This window comes from Prionailurus viverrinus, chromosome C2, assembly GCF_022837055.1.
Source record: "Prionailurus viverrinus isolate Anna chromosome C2, UM_Priviv_1.0, whole genome shotgun sequence".
Taxonomy (NCBI): Eukaryota; Metazoa; Chordata; class Mammalia; order Carnivora; family Felidae; genus Prionailurus; species Prionailurus viverrinus.
The window spans coordinates 92,576,859-92,596,791 of NC_062569.1; the positions used below are offsets into that span (position 1 = coordinate 92,576,859).

Genomic DNA, 19,933 nt, shown 5'->3' on the forward strand with positions numbered 1-19,933 from the left:
AATTACTGATTTAATAATTCTGTCTTAAAAATAGCTTTGTTTTTTTTCCCTTGATATACCACCATGTAAAAATAATCATAAAACTGTCTGTGTTTAAATTTAAATTTTTTTAATTTTAAAAGAAAATTTAATTATACCTAGAGTTAAAAATTCAGTTCCTAGTTGTGCTAGCTTCATTTTAGGTGCTCATTGTGATTAGCAGTAATATATTCGACTGCTCAGATTATAATACATTGCCATCACTGCAGAAAGACCTATTGCACAGTTCTTTTGTAGGGTATGCATACCTTAAATGTGATTTATTTATTTTATCTCCCTGTGATTTATTTATTTTATAACTGGAAGTTTGCGCCCAATAATCCCATTCACCTATTTTGCTCCACCTGCCAACACCCTCCCCTCTGGCAACTACTAGTTTTCTTTGTATTTATAATTCTGTTTCTGTTTTTTTGTTTTTTTGTTTGTTCATTCGATTTGTTTTGTAGATTCTACATATAAGTGAACCATATAGTATTTGTCTTTCTCAAACTTATTTCAACCTCTAGTTCCATCCATGTTGTCCCAAATAGCAAGATCTCATTCTTTTTCATGACCAAGTAACATTCCATTGTGTGTGTATGTAGGATATGTGTCACATCTTCTTTATGCATTCATCTATTGATGGATACTTAAGAGTACTTCCCTATCTTGGCTATTTTAAATAATGCTGCAATAATCTTAAGGGTGCATATATCTTTTTGAATTAATGTTTTTATTCTCATTACCTTTAGCAGTGGAATTAGTGGGTCATATGATGTTTATGTTTTTAATTATTTGAGGTACCTACATGCTGTTTTCCATAGTGGCTACACCAAATTACATTAACATCAACAGTGCACCAGGGCTCACCTTTTCTGCATATCCTTGCCAACACTTGTTATTTCTTGTCTTTTTGGTACCAGGCATTCTGACAGGAATGAAGTGGTATCTCATTGTGGTTTTGATTTGCATTTCACTGATAATTAGTGCTGTTGAGCATCTAATTATGTGTTTGTTGGCCAGCTGTATGTCTTTGGAAAAAATGTCATTTCAGGTCCTCTCCTCATTTAAAATTAGACTCATTCCTATTGAGTTATGTAAGTTCTTTATGTATTTTGGAAATTAATCCCTTATCAGATATGTCATTTGCAAATATCTTCTCCCATTCAGTAAGTTGCCTTTCAGTTTTGTTGATGGTTTCCTTTGACTTGCAAAAGCTTTTTACTTTGTTGTAGTCCCAATAGTTTATTTTTGCTTTTGCTTCCCTTTCATGAGAAGACTTATCCAGAAAAATGTTGCTAAGGTTGATATCAAAGAAATTACTGCCTTTGTTTTCATCTAGGGATTTTATAGTTTCAGGTCTCACATTGAGGTCTTTAATCCATGTAAGTTTATTCTTGTGTATTGTATAAGAAAGTGGTCCAGTTTTATTATTTTCAATTTAACCATCCAGTTTTCCTAATATCATTTTTTGAAGAGATTGTCTTTTCCTCATTGTGTATTCTTGCCTCCTTTATTATAGATTAGTTGACCATTATAAGCATGGGTTTATTTCTGGGCTCTCTATCCTGTTGGTGAATGTGTCTATTTTTATGCCAGTACCATATTGTTCTGACTATTATAGCTTTCATAGTATACCTTGAAACCTAGAACTGTGATATTTTTAAGTTTTGTTCTTCCTTCTTAAGACTTCTTTGGCTATTGGGGGTCTTTTGTGCTTACATACAAGTTTTACAAGTACATGTTCTAGTTCTGTGAAAAATAATACTGGTATTTTGATAGGAATTACATTGAATATGTAGATTACTTTGGGTAGTATGGACATTTTAATGATGTTAACTCTTCCAATCCATGAGTGTGGTACGCCTTTACATTTGCTTTGCTGTCTTCAATTTCTTTTATCAGTGTTTTATTATTCTCAAAGTACAAATGTTTTACCTCCTTGGTTAAATTATTCTTTGTATTCTCTGGTATTTTATTCTTTTTGATGTGATTGCAAATGGGATTATTTTCTTAATTTCTCTTTCTGCTATTTTGTTATTAGTATACAGAAATGCAACTGATTTCTGTATATTAATTTCCTACAACTTAATACTTAATTCATTTATCTACTCTAGTGGTTTTTATTTTTTTTTCAACGTTTATTTATTTTTTTAAGACAGAGAGAGACAGCATGAATGGGGGAGGGGCAGAGAGAGAGGGAGACACAGAATAGGAAACAGGCTCCAGGCTCTGAGCCATCAGCCCAGAGCCCGACGCGGGGCTCGAACTCACGGACCGCGAGATTGTGACCTGGCTGAAGTCGGACGCTTAACCGACTGCGCCACCCAGGCGCCCCTACTCTAGTGGTTTTTAATGGAGTTTTTAGGGTTTTTGTTTTCTAAGAATGAGACAGGATGAGTGGGGGAGGGGCAGAAGAAGAGGTAAAGTGAGACTGTTAAGCAGAATCCATGCCCAGCACAGAGCCCCAAGCGAGGCTTGATTTCATGACCATATCATGACCTGAGCCAAAATCGAGAGTTATATGTTTAACAGAGTCACACAGGCACCCTTGGATATTCTATATACAGTAGCATGTCATCTGGAAATAGTGAAAGTTTTACTTCTTCCTTCCCTATTTGGATGTATTTTATTTCTTTTTCTTGTCTGACTGCTGCAGCTAGGACTTCCAGTACTATATTGAATAAAAGTAGTGAGAGTGGACATCCTTGTCCTGTTCCATATCTTAGAGGAAAAGTTCTCAGTGTTTGACTGTTAACATGATGTTGGCTGCGGGTTTTCATATATGGCTTTTATTATGTTGAGGTATACTCTCTCTAAACTTACTTTGTTGAGAGTTTTTATCATAAATGGATGTCATTTTGTCAAATGTTTTTTCTGCATCTATTGAGATAGTCATATGGTTTTTATTCATTTTGTTAATGTGGTATATCAAGTTGATTGATTTGCAAATCCTGAACCATCCTTGCACCACAGGAATAAATCTCACTTGATTGTGGTGAATGATCATTTTAATGTATTGTTGAATTTTGTTTGCTATTATTTTGTTGAGTTTTGCATCTATGTTTAGCAGAGATATTGGCTTGCAGATTTCTTTTTGGGTAGTGTTTTTCTCGTTTTGGTATCAGGATAATGTTACCCTCATAGAATGAATTTGGAAATTTTCCTTCCTCTTCTATTTTTTTGTAATAGTTTGAGAAAAATAGATATCAACTCTTCTTTAAATGTTTGGTAGAATTCACCTGTGAAACCATCTGGTCTAGACTTATGTTGGTTATTGATTTAATTGCATACTAGTATCTGGTCCATTCGTATTTTCTATTTCTTTCAGATTTACTCATGGAATTGTATATTTCTAGGAATTTATCCATTTCTTCTATGTTGTTCATTTACTGGCATACTTGTTGTTTGCAGTACTGTCTTAAAATCCTTGTACTTCTGTAGTGTGAATTATTATTTCTCTTTCATTTCTGATTTTATTTGAATCCTCTCTCTTTTTTTATTGAGGAGTTTTCCTAAGGGTTTATTAATTTTGTTTCTCTTTTCAAGGAATCATATCCTGGTTCCTTCCTTCCTCCCTCTCTCCCTCCCTCCCTCATTTATTTCTGCTATGATCTTTATTATTTCTTTTTGATGTTCAGCTGGGTGATTTCCAGTATCCTGTCTTCTATATCACTAATTTGTACTTTTGCATCATCTTATCTGCTGTTGATTCCCTCAAGTATTTTTCATTTCAGTTATTGTATTCTTCAGTTCTGAATGGTTCTTTTTAATATTTATCTTTCTGTTGCAGTTTTCACTGTGTTCATCCATTCTTTTCCCAAGTTTGGTGAACACTTTATGACTGTAATTTTGAACTCTTTATCAGGTAGATTCCTTATCTCAGTTTCATTTAGTTCTTTCTCTGAGGTTTATCAGTTTTTTCATTTGGAATATATTCCTCAATCTCCTCATTTTGCTTCACTTTGTGTGTTTCTACATATTACATAGATCAGCTATATCTCCCAGTTGTGAAGCAATGGCCTTAGGTAGATTTCCTGTGTGGCCCAGAAGTGCAATCCCTACTGTTCACCAGAACCAGGTGCTCCAGGCTGTCCCCTATATGGGTTCTGTATTCCCTTTTATTGTGGCTGGGCTGCAACTGCTATAGGTATATTGGGTAGAATGGACCCATAGGGGAATACAAGGGTGGAATGAGTAATGCTAACCAGGTAGATGGAGGGTATTAGAAATGGTGCCTTCCAGTACCAGGCTAGCTTGATAGAGGAATATGAAAACTGGCACCCACATATGCACATATTCCTGAATAAAGTTGCTACAGATCCTGTCCCTACAGAACATGCCTAAAATTAGTCAATAAGTCTCCTTCAAGTATGGCCCAAGTTCCTTTTAAACTGCTGCCTTTCTGTTGGGTCTTGGTGCAGATGAGTTTGTGTTTGTGAACCAGGCTCTTTATGAGTGGAGTCTTATTTTCCTATAGCCCCGTGGCTCTCCCAGAGTTAAACTCTAATGATTTGCAAATCCAGTTGTTATGGGGGCACATTTTACCAGTGCAGGTCCTTAGGGCATTGGTGCTTGATGTGGTACCTAAACCCTTACCTCCTTAGGGAGTACTCTACTTATGTGATATCCTTCCTGCTTGTGGGTTGCCATGCTGGGGATATAGATCCTGACTAGCTTGCATCTCTTCCACTCCTACCTGTCTCAACGTGGCTTATCCTTAGTTGTGTAAGAGCTCTTCTTCTAGTCTTTGGGTCATTCTGAGAGTTGTCCTATATGTAGTTGTAATTTTGGTGTGTCCATGGAGAACTTAAACTCAGAATCTTCCTATTCTGCCATCTTGATTCTCTCTTCATTTATAAATTCTTTTTGTATTTGTAAGATAAAATCACTCTATTATTGGTTTACTTTGTTTATTCAAGTAAATATATCTTCAAGTTATTATTTTATGGGTGGTAGTAAATCACTATCCTTTCTATCCCTGGGATACTACACTATTTCACGTTTCTCTACACCCTACATAAGTAATTCATTAATTAAAAGCTCCACAATTGTTCTTTTTGAATATGTCATGTGTATTCTGCCCTGAACCTAAAAGTTAAATTTTATTTTATTTTTGTTTTTATTTTTATTTTTTTAAGTAAGCTTTACACCAAAAGTGGAACTTGAACTCACAGTTTTGAGATCAAAAGTTGCATACTCTACCAACTGAGCCAAACAGGTGCCCTTAAAAGTTACATTTTACATGTGTTCATACATTTAATCCTTTCAACATTTTATCCTTGTGTTACAGATATGGAAATTGAGCACAGAAACTTTAAGTAACTTCTAAGATTCAACAGCCAGAAAGCAGAATTAAGATTTGAATCCCAAAGAATCTGACTCTAGCATTCATGCTCTTTAACCCTGCACTAGATTATCTCAGTAACTAAAAAACAGAGCTTCCACTAAGCCATCAAAATTGTATGGTTCTCTATCCTCTGGAAATAATGGGAGGAAGAAAAGCTGATAATAATAGAAGAGCTGACTCAACATAATTCTTTATGTCTTTGGAATAAAAGTAAAATATTCACATTTAATCTTCTTACTAGATTTCTTCAATGACTGATTTCTCACCTTCTTTTTTCTCCAACATTTTCTTCTCAGTTACTTTGCTGCACTCTATCAGTTTCTATATTTATGCTTTCAAATGACTTTCAAGTCATTGGTCACATACCATAGGCTCTAGATTTTCTAACCATTTCTGGTGTCTGATGATTCTCAACAACTCACATCCCCAAGTCCCTAAGGAAAGAGCATTTCAGAGGCACAAAGTATAGTTTTCTTTAAAGTTTTTTTTTCAGTCTTAAAAATTACTTTTACTTTAAAAAATTCAAACAAGGGGCACCAGGGTGGCTCAGTCAGTTGAGTGTCCGATTTCAGTTCAGGTCACAATCTCACGGTTCATGAGTTCAAGCCCCACATTGGGCTCACTGCAGTCATTGCAGAGCCCACTTTGGATCCTCTGTCCCCCTCTCTCTGTGCCCTTCCCTGGCTCACACTGTCAAAAATGAATAAATATTTAAGAAAAAATTCAAACAGTAAGATGAAAGCCCCCTTACTTGGTCTACTGTGTGCCAATCTCCTTTTCAAAAATGACTGCCATTAACAGTTTTTATATTCTTCTTGCCCTTTTTCTATGTTTTAACAAGCTTATACTTGTTCTATAACTTTATTATTTTCACTAAAACATGTCTAAGATATATTTCATTGTCTGTGTTCTTTAACGGTTGCATTGTATTCGAAGGTACAAAAGTAACATGTTTTTTAAGAGAGCATCTTCCTATTTAGGTAGATTTATATAGGTTCCAGATATTTTGCTATTATATGGAATGATGCAAGGAACATGCTTCTACTAACGGTGCATAAGTGAAAGCCTTCAGAAATTGTAAATATTTCACTAAGCCTAGAATTTCAGAGTCAAAAGATATGCTTAGTTTTATTTTATTTATTTTTAAAGTTTATTCTTTTATTTCAGAGAGAGAGCATGAGTATCAGAAGGGCAGAGAGCAAGAGAGAGAGAGAGAATCCCAAGAGGGCTGTGTAATGTCAGTGTGGAGCCTGATGCAGGGCTCAAACCCAAGAACCGTGACATCATGACCTGAGCAGAAACCAAGAGTCTGATGCTTAACCCACTGAACCACCCAGGTACCCCTTAGTTTTATTTAAAAAAAAAAGTATATAAAAAAGAATCCATTTCCTCATATTCTTAATGAATATGTTAGCAATCTTTAAAAATTTTCTCATATAATGGATAAAAATTGCTCTTGTTTCAATTTTACTTGTTACTAGTGAAGTTATAAATCCTTTCATGTTTATTGCCATTTGTATTTCTTCTGTGAATTGCCTGTTTATATAGTTTATTTTTAACTGGGTTATTCTTATTTGTGGATGTTTATAGCATATTATAGAAAGACAATGTTGCATAGTATATAAGTAATATGCTGTACCTTGATTTTTAGAACTTTATTAGATATTTTGCTAATTCTATGTAAATTCATAGTATGTAAAATTTTTAAATGACTCCCAATATTTGTATGTAATCTAATTTATTCCCCTATAATTTTGTTAATGGACAATGAGATTGCTTCCAGTCTTTTGCTATTAACAATACAACAATGACTATCCTTCATAAGTTACTTTGCACTAAAATGTGGAGTATATTTGTGGGATAAATTTCTAGAAATTAAATTACTCAAGTATTTTCAAAACTCTATATTTTACTTTTATTCATATGTAACATTTATAAATAAAAGTGTACATAATTGTACACTTCAATGGATTATCAAAAAGTGAACAATCCCACATAACCACCACTATGTCAAGAAATAGTATGTTACCAGCAGCTGATTCATGTTCCTGACAATTATTGCTACTCTTTCCTCTTCCAAAATCTGACTTCCTACACCAAAAAAGCAGTTTTGCTTGTTTTTGATAGATGTTTATCAAAAGATAGATATGTGTTTGCTTTTCATTAGGTTATATACCTAGAAACGAAACTTTTGGATTATAGGGTGGGCTAACATAAGTATGCTAAAATGGAGTACATAATGCTAACATTTTATAAAGTAGATTCAACAGTTTACCCTCTGCAGCAATGTATGAGAGTTCCTATACCCAATATCTTTGCAAATATTACCAACATTACTAATGGGGTTGTGTACTTTCTCATATGTATATGCAAATATACTTGTCATTTACATATCTTCCTTTGTGAGATATTTGATCAAATTTCCTGCACATTTTTTTCTATTATTTGTCTTTTTGTTATTGATGACTCATGAGACTCTTTTTACACTCTGCATATGAATGAGTCCAGTGTCAGACACAATCTAAATATCTCTTCCTTGCCCTACCATTTCACTCTAATGGTGCCTTTTTTTCCAAGAGTTTCTTAATGTTTTTCTTTATGATTAATAATTTTTTAGCATGTTGGAGAAATATTTTTAAAGAAATTTTTAATGTTTATTTTTGAGAGAGAGAGAGAGGCAGAGCGCCAGCAGGGGAAGGGCAGAGAGAGAGGAAGACACAGGATCCAAAGCAGGCTCCAGGCTCTGAGCTGTCAGCACACAGCCTGATGCAGGGCTCCAACTCATGAACTATGAGATCATGACCTGAGCCTAAGTTGGCGCTTAACTAAGTCACCCAGGTGCCCCATTGAAGAAATATTTTAACATAAGTGTAATGAAGATATTCTCCTATAATACCTTCTAGAATCTTTGTATATAGTGGGAAAGAACAGTCAGATTTTTTCTCTATATATTTTTTAATTGGCTTTGTAGTATTTATTGGGGGAAAACTTGTCATTTCCTCTATTGCTCTGCAGAACCAATTTGGTTATATATGCTTGGATCTCTTTCTTCACTCTTCTGCGAGTTGGTCTATTTGTCTATTTCTCCTGTGCCAATAGAACACTGTCATGACTAATATAACTTTAATAACTCTTGCTTTCCCATAGAACAAGTCTTCTAAATCTATTTCTCTTTAGTATTGTCTTAGTTAATTGTGGTCCTTTGCATTTCTCTATACATTTTAGAACCAGTTTTAAACTTCAAGGGAAAAAATATGCTAAAATTTATATTGGTATTATGGTAAACCAATAGATCATTTTGTGAAAACCTGACATCTTTACACTATTATTGAATTTTCCACTCCATGATTTAGGTTTGTTAATTTCTTTTTATAGTTTTCTGTGTAGAGGTGTGTGTGTGTGTGTGTGTGTGTGTGCGTGCGTGTTGGTAGAGGTCTTGATAATCTTTTATTAAGTGTTTTCCTAGATACTTTATTTTATTTTATTGCAAGTGGAATCTTTATACAACTTTAGTTTCTATTTTTTCAGTATATGGAAATGCTTGTTTGTTTATTTAATTATTTTGAGAGAGAGCACGCACGCATGTGTGAGTGGGAGAGGAGCAGACAGAGAGAGAGGGAGAGAGTATTAAACAGGCTGTCATGCCCAGCATGGAGCCCTATGTGGGGTGGATCTTGATCTCACAACTGTGAGATCATGCCCTGAGCCAAAAAATCAAGAGTCAGAGGCTTAACAAAGTAAGCCACCCAGGCACCCCTGGAAATGTCATTTATTTTTACATTGACTTTGTATCTACTACTCTTGCAATCTAATAAAATTTATCTGCAAAGTATTTAAATGTTGTACATACATAATCATTTCTTTCCATTTCCTTCTTTTGTAATCTATATAACTAACTTTGATTTATTTTCCTTTATGTATTGCTCTGGCTAGGTCCTTCAGTACAATGCGAATAGAGGTAGTGATAACAGTCATCCTTGTCTTGTTTTCATATCAGATGTAAAGCTTTCAACATTTTATGTAAAGTATGGATGATATTTGCTGCTATGTATCAGATTAAGGAAATTTCCTTCTTGGTTTAGTTAATGGTTTCTTTTTAACTCATGAATAGAAGATACATTTTACTAAATGTTTTTGCTTTTTGCATCCCATGGCTTACTTTTATAGTTTTCTATTTTATCCTGTTAATGTGATGAATTACATGAATTCATTTCAAATGTTAAACAAGCCTTGCATTCTTGGTATAAACTAAACATGTTTCTAATATGTGATTATTTTATTGACACATTTTATTATTTTATTGACACATTATTTTATTGACACATTCTAATATGTGATTATTTTATTTATATTTTGGCTGGGATTTTTGCACCTATGCTTATGTTCTGCTTTTTGTAATGGTCGTTTCAAGTTTTGGCATCAAGTTATATTGTCCCATAAAGAGATGAATATGACTTTTTCTTTCTCAGCTTTCTCAGAAAGTTTTTATATAGGACTGGTTTTACTTATTTTCTAAAATTTTGTTGGGATTTACAGAAGTAGCCACTTGAGCTCGAAATTTTTGGCAGTTGAAACCGTCTGTGAGCAAGGTGTCCAAACTTTCTCTTACAAGTGTCGGTTCTTCAGAGGCTCTATAGTGACTGTTACCCCCACAGTTACTTTACATGGAAAATATGCTCTCTGACTTATTCTAACAATCTTCAGCTCCTGAACTTGGTGATATACCTTCATACCCTCTTAAATTTGGTATTCCTTGCCTTTATAGGTCAATCTCTTGAGTATAGAACCCTGAAAATGGCTTCAGCTCAGTCATCTACCATAACTACTTGGGTTAGAAGACAAACATATATTCTTGTCGTATCAAATAATGGGATTATTGACTGTCCCACACTTCCTTCCTCTCTTTCCTTCATTCAAGGGAGTTCCTGCCAGTGTATCTACCAAATAATTTTTCAGTCAATAAAAGGTTCCCCTTATGTATGTTCACATAGAACCTCCACACTGCAAAAACTCCAGGAACACAAGATAAAATTTTTCTTTTTCTTTTAGGCAGTCTTCCTTTCAGATGCCTTCAAAAAGTTTTCTTTGAGCTCATCAAACTTAGCTTAGGGGCAGACCGGGAAGAATGGAAGTAGAACCAAATATATATTTTTCATGTATTATTTGATAAATGATGATTGATTCCAAATTTGGAGGGAAAGATATAGTATTCAGGAAGTGGTATTGGCACAACTCTTAGTCATCAGGAAAGAACTAGAGTTTAATCCCAATTTCATACTTTATATCTAAATTAATGCTAGATAGATTAAATACTTAGATATATTTAAGAAATATATTAAAATAGAATGTAATAATTTTTAATCTTGAAGTGAAGGAAGCTTTTCTAAGTATGACACAAAATCCAGAGACATAAAAGAAAAAATAGAATTACTTTAACAATTTTTAAAAATTTATTCATGGAAAAAAACATCCTAAACAATTTCATAAAGTAAACAAAAACAGGGAAAATACTAGCAAATTACATCAGATAGAAAGCTAACTTCCCTACTATGTAAATAGTTTTCACAAATCTATAAGAGAAATACTAACAACTCTGTAGAAAAATGGACAGAATATAAACAGAAATGTCATAGTACAGGAAAACATGTTCCATTTCACTTAAGATATAAGAAAAGTCTACTAACACAATTACATACTTCCTATCCACAGAATGACATGGAATAAAAAGTTTACACTATTGTTAGGAAGGTAGTGCAAGATCACGTATTCTTAAACATTTTTGAGGGGGTATAATTTGGCACAAGTTCTATGGAGGGCTACAATCTAGAAATAAAGAATAATTAAAATTATATTAGCTTTTAAAGGGTATAATACAATCCAACTTTCAAAGAATGCCTGACTGGATTATGTTGCTCTAAACCTTCTATTGTCTCTTAGTTTAGCCTATTAGGGGAAATGTGAATACTTTTTGGAGGATGATAACATCATTTAGAACCTGAAATTATCTCTATAATGTTTATTTATAAATATGTAAGTATATATATGATGGTATATAAATTTATATGTCCCATAAAAACAGAAAGAACACCAAAAAGCAAATCTAGATTACATGAGGACAATATGACCAAAATCCAAGACAAATCAACTAGATAGAGATAGGGAGTTATCAAACACATATTGAGGGAACTGTATTCAACATGTTCAAGGAAATGAAGGACAAGAGTGATAATTTAGGAAGATAACAAGAAGCTTTAAAAAGAATCAAATGAAAGGTATAGAACTGAAAAACAAAATAACTAAAATTGAACTCCATGGCTGGATCTACCATAAGATTATAAACAACTGAAGACAGAATTAGTGAATTCAAAAAGACAAGTCAGAAGAAAGCATCCAAACTGAAACACAAGGAGAAAAAGGATAGAAAATAGAAAAACAAAAAAGAATGTGTAATAACATCCTAACAACCTCCCAACATTAAAAGTGGAAATGCTAGCACAAGTCTGACTTCAAACAAGAACAAATAATCATAGTTTTTATATAAGTTATTATTTTTCGTATACCATTTTCAATCAAGTAAAAATCTAGGTAAAGCCTTCTTTCCATTTTTAGGACTTAAGTATTTTAAAAGAAACATCTCACTATATCAAACATATTAAATAATACAAATTAGAATGTTTAGCTACTTACATTCCATATGCTGAGCTTACAGCAAGACTTGTAATCTGTTGGGGAGGCTCACCATCCACCCACACCAACTGAATAACAAGTTCTGCTTGGTACCCTGGAGGCATCCTCACTGGTCGTGTCTTAACACTAAAAAAGAGAAAAAAGTAGTTCTATCACATACAGTTTAAATAAGTATGCCCATGCTTATCTTCAGAATTTACATAGCATCTTTCTACAGAAATATACAATACCACACATTGAGGGAAGTACACAGGCGGACAGTGTCTTCTAGCTTTCTCAGAATATACCAAATTACTTAAAATTGCTTAGTTTTTTAAATAGCTTTTAAACCAGTTAAGTCCACAACTTCAAATGGCCATTATCCCTTCCTTTTCTTAATTTTTGAGGATGGTATTTTAAATTATTTTTATTATTTACTTTTTTAACAAAAGTTTTTAAATATTTATGAAATATTTGTGACATATATTAAGTTATAAATGCATAACAATATGAATGACTTAATCTACCACCCAAATTAAGAGTTGAACATATCCAAAACCCAAATTCCTGCTCATTCCTTCTAAATTTGCTTGACCTGCAGCCTTATCTATTCTAGTTTATAGCAACTTGTATCTTTCCAGTTATTCAGTTAAAAAAAAAAAGTCATACTAATATCCTTCTCTTGTACCTCACATCAATCAATCATCAAATTCTGTTGATGTTACCTTCAAAATATACCCATAATCTGACCATTTTTTAATTCTCTATTGTGACCATCCTAGTTACGGTTGACAAATAAAAATACAAGACACCCATTTAAATCTGAATTTCAAATAAACAATAAATAGGTTTTATGTTTTGTTTTGTTTATTTTGTTTTGTTTACTGTACGTATGTCCCATGCAGTGTCTGGAATATACTGATACTAAAAAATGTTTATTGTTTATTTGAAATTTAAATTTAAATGGATATCCTGTATTTTTATTTGCTGAATCTGTCAGCCCATAACATCATCTCTGCTTACATTTAATAGCCTCTTTACTGGTCTCCCGGCTTCTACCTTTCCCTTCCATCCCAAGATCCATTTTCAACAAAGCCACCAAAATGATCAATTTAAAATTTAATCAATGGATGTTGAATGTAAGTGATGAATCACTGAATTCTTCTGAAACCAATATTGCACTGTATGTTAAGTAACTAAAATTTAAATTAAAAATAAAATGGTATGTAAAAAAATAATTTGAAAAATAAAATTTAAAACTGATGTCTCTTTTCTATTCAAAACCCTGTAATGAGTCCCCGTTTAATTAGGAATAAAAGCCATGGCCTTACAGTGGCCTATAATTGGCTCTCTATTACTTATCTGACTTCATCTCTTGCTATTCCCCCCCACCCCACTTGCTCTCCTTGTCCTAGCTACACTGACCTCTTCATATGCAAGGCACTTTAAGCCTTTGTTCTATCTATTCCTTCTGCCTGGAATACTCTTCTACGAGATACATTTCAGGTAAATCCCTCATCTACTTTTTGTTTAAATCTCACCTTCTTATCAGTTAAAAAGTAAAAAAAAAGAAGTATTATTTTAGCAAAATCATAGCAATCATGAGAGGAATGCTTTTTTCTAACATAGTATTCTTGTAGTAGTTAGTGTTCTTGTAGTAGCATTCTTGTAGTGTTTTTTGTCTGGTTGATTGGGGTTTTTTTTGATTCCAAGAAAACTGAAGAAATTCCCTAAAAAGACTTTTTGAATTGGGAGATACCAAGCAACTGGCCAAGTTTCTTCCCTGCCATATGTGTTCCCATTCTATTAAAGCCATATTTTCTTTATGATCTTTCTGGGAAGAACATAAATGCCTTCATAATAAAGGATAAAAATATTGTGCCCTCTTCATAGATATTCAAAGAAAAGACCACAGCACTCCTTGGTTGAGTGTAGATCAATGACAACAACTTAATAAAAGAAAAGAATAATTTTATTTTGTACAGTTTCAAAGTAGTATATGATTAATATGTAAAATTGTTTTAAAATTTGGTAGCAACTCTTACTTGAGGCATGGGATACTGTCCTTTGTTCCTCCTTCACTAGCCACAGTGTTAGTACTTCCAGAAAGACTCCTTGAAGGAAGCTGAGATGAGAGATCTGGAAACGGAGGACTTGTTTCTGGTTCTGGGGTTGTAATATCTTCAATATCATACTGAAGTCGTACCTCTAATGACTTAAAAAAATCATGTTTTAATTTAACCTAGGTCATAACAATAAGTAACCACATTAAATTACCTGACAACTTTTTTGTAATTATTGTTTTATTCAGATTAATAAGTTCAATTTCAATTCATAGTAAAGTTGAGATATCCCAAATTGATTTAAATACTGCTATTTCAGTATTTGTATTTAAATATGTGGAACATTCACTGGCACTCACAAAAAATGTAAAATATTTCTTAATTCTTCAGAATTATAAGAAAAATACCTACTAGTGAAGATAAAGTTTTTACATAAAAAATTCTCCTAAGATAAAGGTATAAATTACAACCCCATATATAGTAAAAGAAGAAATTGGTCAGTTATTCCAGTAAATAAAATAAACTGGATGTGTTTACACACACATACATAACACACAAATTATTTGTACAAGGATTTTAGTTTTAAAAAAAACATTCAATTTTGCCTTCAAATTCAGTAAAACATTCCCAAAATAAATTCTAATTTTTGTTTCATTAGCTCAGCTCTTAATTTCATTAGCTTGCTTAATTAAAAAACATTTGATAAACTGTATTGGAATAAAAGATGATCCAAAACCTTTTTTTTAATCTAAAAATGTTTAAAAATTAAGTACTTTATGATTACATTCTATGCTTTAATTAAAATCGATTTTACAACAAACATTTGCTTTACAATGTAAAAATCAGGATCTTTGAGGCTGAAGACAATTGCTTAATAACATGTCATTATGGGGTGTGAATATAGCAATATTATCAAAATGACTGTTATAATTATCTTAAAATTAAAAAACCCTCTAGTGACAGTAACCATTACCAATTATTGTCAACTATACCTAGACACTATACTAATGATTTTATATAATCCTTATAAGAACCTTATGAAATTGGCATTATCATTTGTAGTTTATTACTACTTTGCATTTTTCTATTTTATTTGCACAGAAAATTACATGAGTGATGAAACTGGGTCTTACTCAGACTCTACTACTGACTACTGGATCTTTGTGACTTGCTCAGCATCATGTAGCTATTCGCTGGTACAGCTAGAATTAAAACACAGACTTATCTGACTCCAAAGGCTGGGATTTTAACTAATATACTTTAACAGGGCAGTACTTAATTTTAGCTGTTGAGGTAAAAAGTTATATACAGGTGTTTAGTAGATAATCTTTATTTTCTGATAAAATGGTAAAATGGACTCAGTAGGGATGGCCAATTATCTATAGATGCCTTAATTTAGATTTAATTTATCCCATGAGAGTATCAGAACAATTAAATTACTTGATTAGTTTAAAATTAAGATTATCATAATTATTTCCATCCTATAAAAATGTTGCTATACAGAAATTAAAAATTGACAAGAAAAGGCAAACTAAAAAATTTTAATAAAGATATACATACAACAAAGCCCACATTAATTTGACATTTATGCATAAAGCTACAAATGTCTGTATAAATTCTATACAGACAAAATACATCCTATCTAAAAATACAAGGTTTTGGTACAGAACTGTTTTCATCATTTTAAGCCAAACTATTTTTTAATAAGTTATATAAGTAACAATAATAATTTAAAATCCTATGAATTGGATTACTGACTAAATACATCAGTCTTGATGGCTTAAAACCATATCAAGCACTAGCCAAAATATATGATAATTGCTTTAATAACTCTAGCTATGAACATTAAATTTTAAATAACTTACCACTATTTCTGTTGTAATTTCATGTCTGCTGAATTTATAAATTATGACATATGCAGAGACTCCTGATACACAGAATATTCTGCTCTCTGGACACCAGTAAATCATCTGAATGGCATATGGATCTTCCTCTACAATTTCACATGTTGGTTTTCCTTCTCCTACCTTCTGTTTTTCAAACACTTTTGAAGTTTTTAGCTTATACAGCATCTGCAGAGTTACTACAAGATATTGAAGCATAGTTATCTTCTAATTTGAACTTAATTCTTAGATGTTGTTAAACTCTTTCAGTGTATTTGTTAAACTACTAAAATAGAATCCAAGCAGACAAAATAAATTATATTTTAACTAGTAAGCATTCAATGTCATGAACTCTTATCATAGTTTAGCTGAAGGGAGACTCCAGAGAAAAATAAACATTTATTGAACATATACTATATACCAATGAATTTGTAGGTCCTTTGTATTCATTGTCTCATGTGATCCTCAGAAAAGTCCAATGAAGTGAGTATTTTTATCCTTATTTATTGATAAAAATATTGGGGCTCAAAAAGGTTACAATGGAAATACTAAACCTAATTCTCTCCTAAAGGAGACCCCTTAATCCTTTTTCACAATTTCCCCCTTTGATTGCTACATGAGAGGTTGATGTTATTCATAGAGGGTTTTCTTCTCCCAACAAATTTCTTAGACAATCCTTAAGATGAGAAACATTTGTAATTTACTACCTAGTAGTATTGAAAGCCCAATAATCTGCAATTATTTTAGAAAGGATCTTTTCTGAATGGCCCTGTATTAGAAAAGGATCAGTTATAATTTTTAAAAACTCTGGGTTTGTGAATTTTTTTCAGGAATTTTTATTTGGGGGAATATTTTTTCCATTTTAGACCCTGATAAGAACTCTCCTATAAAAAGCTCTGATTCTACAAAAGATCCTTAAGAAAATTTCCAAAAATCTGGGAGTTTCTGTCAAAAGTGCATAATTTGAACCTAATCATGAGAAACTTCAGTCAAACCCAAACTGAAGATTATACAAAATAACTGGCCTGAGTTTTCAAAAATATCAATTAAATGAAATAAAGATTAAGAAACAATTCCAAATTGAGGAAAACCCAAAAGATGATAAATGCAATAAATAATTCTCAATTTTCTTTTATTATAAAAGATATTATTGGGACAATTGGTGAAAACCGAGTAAGACCTGGAGGTTAGCAGGTATTGCTGTATTGCCATCAGTATTAATCTTCTGATTTTTATAACTCTAATTTGACTATGTAAAAGAACGTCTTATTTGTAGGAAAGATACAGTGAAGTATTTTAGAGGCATGTAATGTAAAAGGAGCATCATATCTGCAACTCAGAAATGGTTACAAAATGCTGTAAGTATATATAAATATATGGAGAAGAAGGAGAGGGGAGGAGGGTGGAAAAACAAATGTAGTATACATTGACATTTGGAAAATCTGGCTAAAAGCTATATAACACTTCATGGTATTTTTTTTTCAATTATTCTGTAAGTCTAAAATTATGTCGAATCAAAACATTTTTAAAATGGGTAAGGCTTTATATCAGATGCTATAGCCTGGCTTCTATGTCAGATGGGGTATCACTCCCATGATTATTTTATATGACATAGCAATGCTAAAAGGATACTACAGACATAATTAAGGCCCCTAATTAGTTGACTTTGAGTTAATTAACAGAGATTATCCTTAATGGGGCTGACATAACTGGTGCCCTCTCTGAGGTTAGAGAGACACTGCCTCACCAGCCTTAATAAAACAAGTTGCCATGAGTTCTAAAGCTACAAGAAAATGAATTCTGCCAACAACTACATGAGACTTAATGAGGATTCTAAATCTCAGATGAAACTGCAGCCCTAGCGAACACCTTGACTGCAGTCTCAGGAAACCCTGAGCAAAGAACCCAGCTAAACTGTACCCAGATTCCTGACACAAAGAAAATGTGAGATAATATGTAAGTACTACTCAATTGTGGTAATTTATTAGTCAGCAAATTGAAAACTAATACACATAAAACATAAACTCAATTATTCAAATTCAGTATAACCTCACTTCCTGTACTGGACAGTATTCCACAAAATTGACAAACTAAGTGAAATTTCTTCAATGATATCCATTAAATTGGAAATATGTTCTTATAATTACAGTAAAAATATTAAACATGCTGCAAGCCTTTATAATATGTTTTGAATGGGATAAAATATTTAAAAATTAACCTCTTAAAATATTATGCATGCTTAAGAGTGGCATATACTCTAATCACTAGGATGTTAAAGTGTCTTCTCACATTTTAGATGCCAAGGAGTGAATTTGAGGTGGTGGGATGTTACTATAAAATTGTGTTCTTGTAACAAGGTCAGATTTACAAGAAAAGTCCATCCAAAGAAAATCTTTTGTCCTGTGGAATTTCTCCCTGAGCCATTGATTTCTATTGTGTGAGTTCAGAAAGGGGCCTCAAAATTCGTGGTTTTAAATATTTTAATCATTTTTTCTTGCTGATGATTTGCTCCATTGCTGAAAGACTCTAGCTTGCAGGCTTAGAGTATAACCAATAATCAACCTTCTTCCCTCTGCTTTTGTGTTTATCATAATCTTCCTCAGAAGCTGTTTACTTCTATAGTTTCAAATACCACTTTTATGCTGCCTCTTCATTAGTTTCCATTCTTGACTGTTCTTCCTACCTGCTAGACATTTTCACCTGGATTTCCTGGTGTAATTACAAGATTCAAACCTCCAGCACTCTCTTATAGTCCTCACCTTGCTAGTTGTTCATCCTCAGAAACTGAGTCATCGCTCACTTACTCTATTCCTCCTATTCCTATTAAAATCGTAAATATCTTCCCAAACTCACATTAAGTATTACCCCATCAAAATACCCTTTCTGGATCTACCTGGTTCAAACAAATCACAAATTTCTGATAACAAACAGAATTCGAGTTGTATTACATTTACAATTCTTATCTTACTGTTTGCCTAATAGTCAAATATGTGAATTCATTTATCTGATTTAGTAAATAAAAGTACTATAAAGGATATATACAGATACAATCAATTCTGAAATATCTTTGTGTGCCCTTCAACACTGAGGCAGCCTACCTTATTCCTTAAATTACATAATTCTCAAAAATTTTTAAAGAAATTTTACATTTATCTAATCACTTCTTTTGATTCACATAGGGCTTCATAGACAAATGGAAAAGAAAGTGAAGACTAGTGAGATAAAAGAACTTTTCTAGGACCAGAGCTGGAGGTGAAGGAAATTCCTTCAGTAGAGTTAATCTGACAAAGTATGGTAGTTTTTTCAATGTACCTTACCTTTTGTAAATACAACAGTTTGCTGATGGAGACTTCAGTCCTATCTGTTAATATTACAAAGGAAAAGTATAGTAGAGATAGTACTTTAAACTGATCCAACATAGGAAATGGATTTTTATAACACAGCTATATATATATATATATGCTAAAACTGTATCTGAAATATTAATCATCCAAAGTAAAAAGTGGCAAATGGCTCTGCGTAAATATTAACTGAGGGTTTTCTGTTATAGAACAAGAGACTTAAAACTTACTTGCCGAAGCATCCCAAAATTTTATTGATCCATCTGCATGACTAGATGAGAAATACATTAGCATTAATTATAGTAAATTTCAAAAATTATAGGCATTCTAACTGTATATAAGAGGTATTGCCAAAATTTGATTTAAAAATCCCATTCCAATGAGAATGAATATATGCTAAAGCATTTCTAAGCTCATAACAACAGTTTACTTTTTAAACAATGCACTAAAATCTAAATTTAAAAAAGAACAATTATTAAGATTTGACTGTAGGAATATTTTTATGTGTAATAGAGAACAACGAAAACTGGCCTGAATAAACAATATATTTTATATAAAACTGTTTACACTTGGGGTGGCTGGGTGGCTTAATCGGTTAAGCGTCCAACTTCA

The 19,933-nt window shown here is 32.5% G+C and overlaps 1 protein-coding gene across 3 annotated transcripts in view; it reads right to left on the reverse strand.

Annotated features, from left to right (window-relative positions):
- The window catches only part of STXBP5L (syntaxin binding protein 5L), a 398,449-nt gene that overhangs the window by 118,652 nt on the left and 259,864 nt on the right, over positions 1-19,933 (reverse strand). For all 3 annotated transcript variants that reach the window (XM_047876610.1, XM_047876607.1, XM_047876609.1), the window contains exons 15-18: positions 19,552-19,592; positions 15,963-16,180; positions 14,080-14,249; positions 12,056-12,181 (exon numbers count right to left, since the gene is read on the reverse strand). In XM_047876610.1, the coding sequence (XP_047732566.1) occupies positions 12,056-12,181; positions 14,080-14,249; positions 15,963-16,180; positions 19,552-19,592 (555 nt within the window). The remainder of the gene's footprint in view (positions 1-12,055; positions 12,182-14,079; positions 14,250-15,962; positions 16,181-19,551; positions 19,593-19,933) is intronic.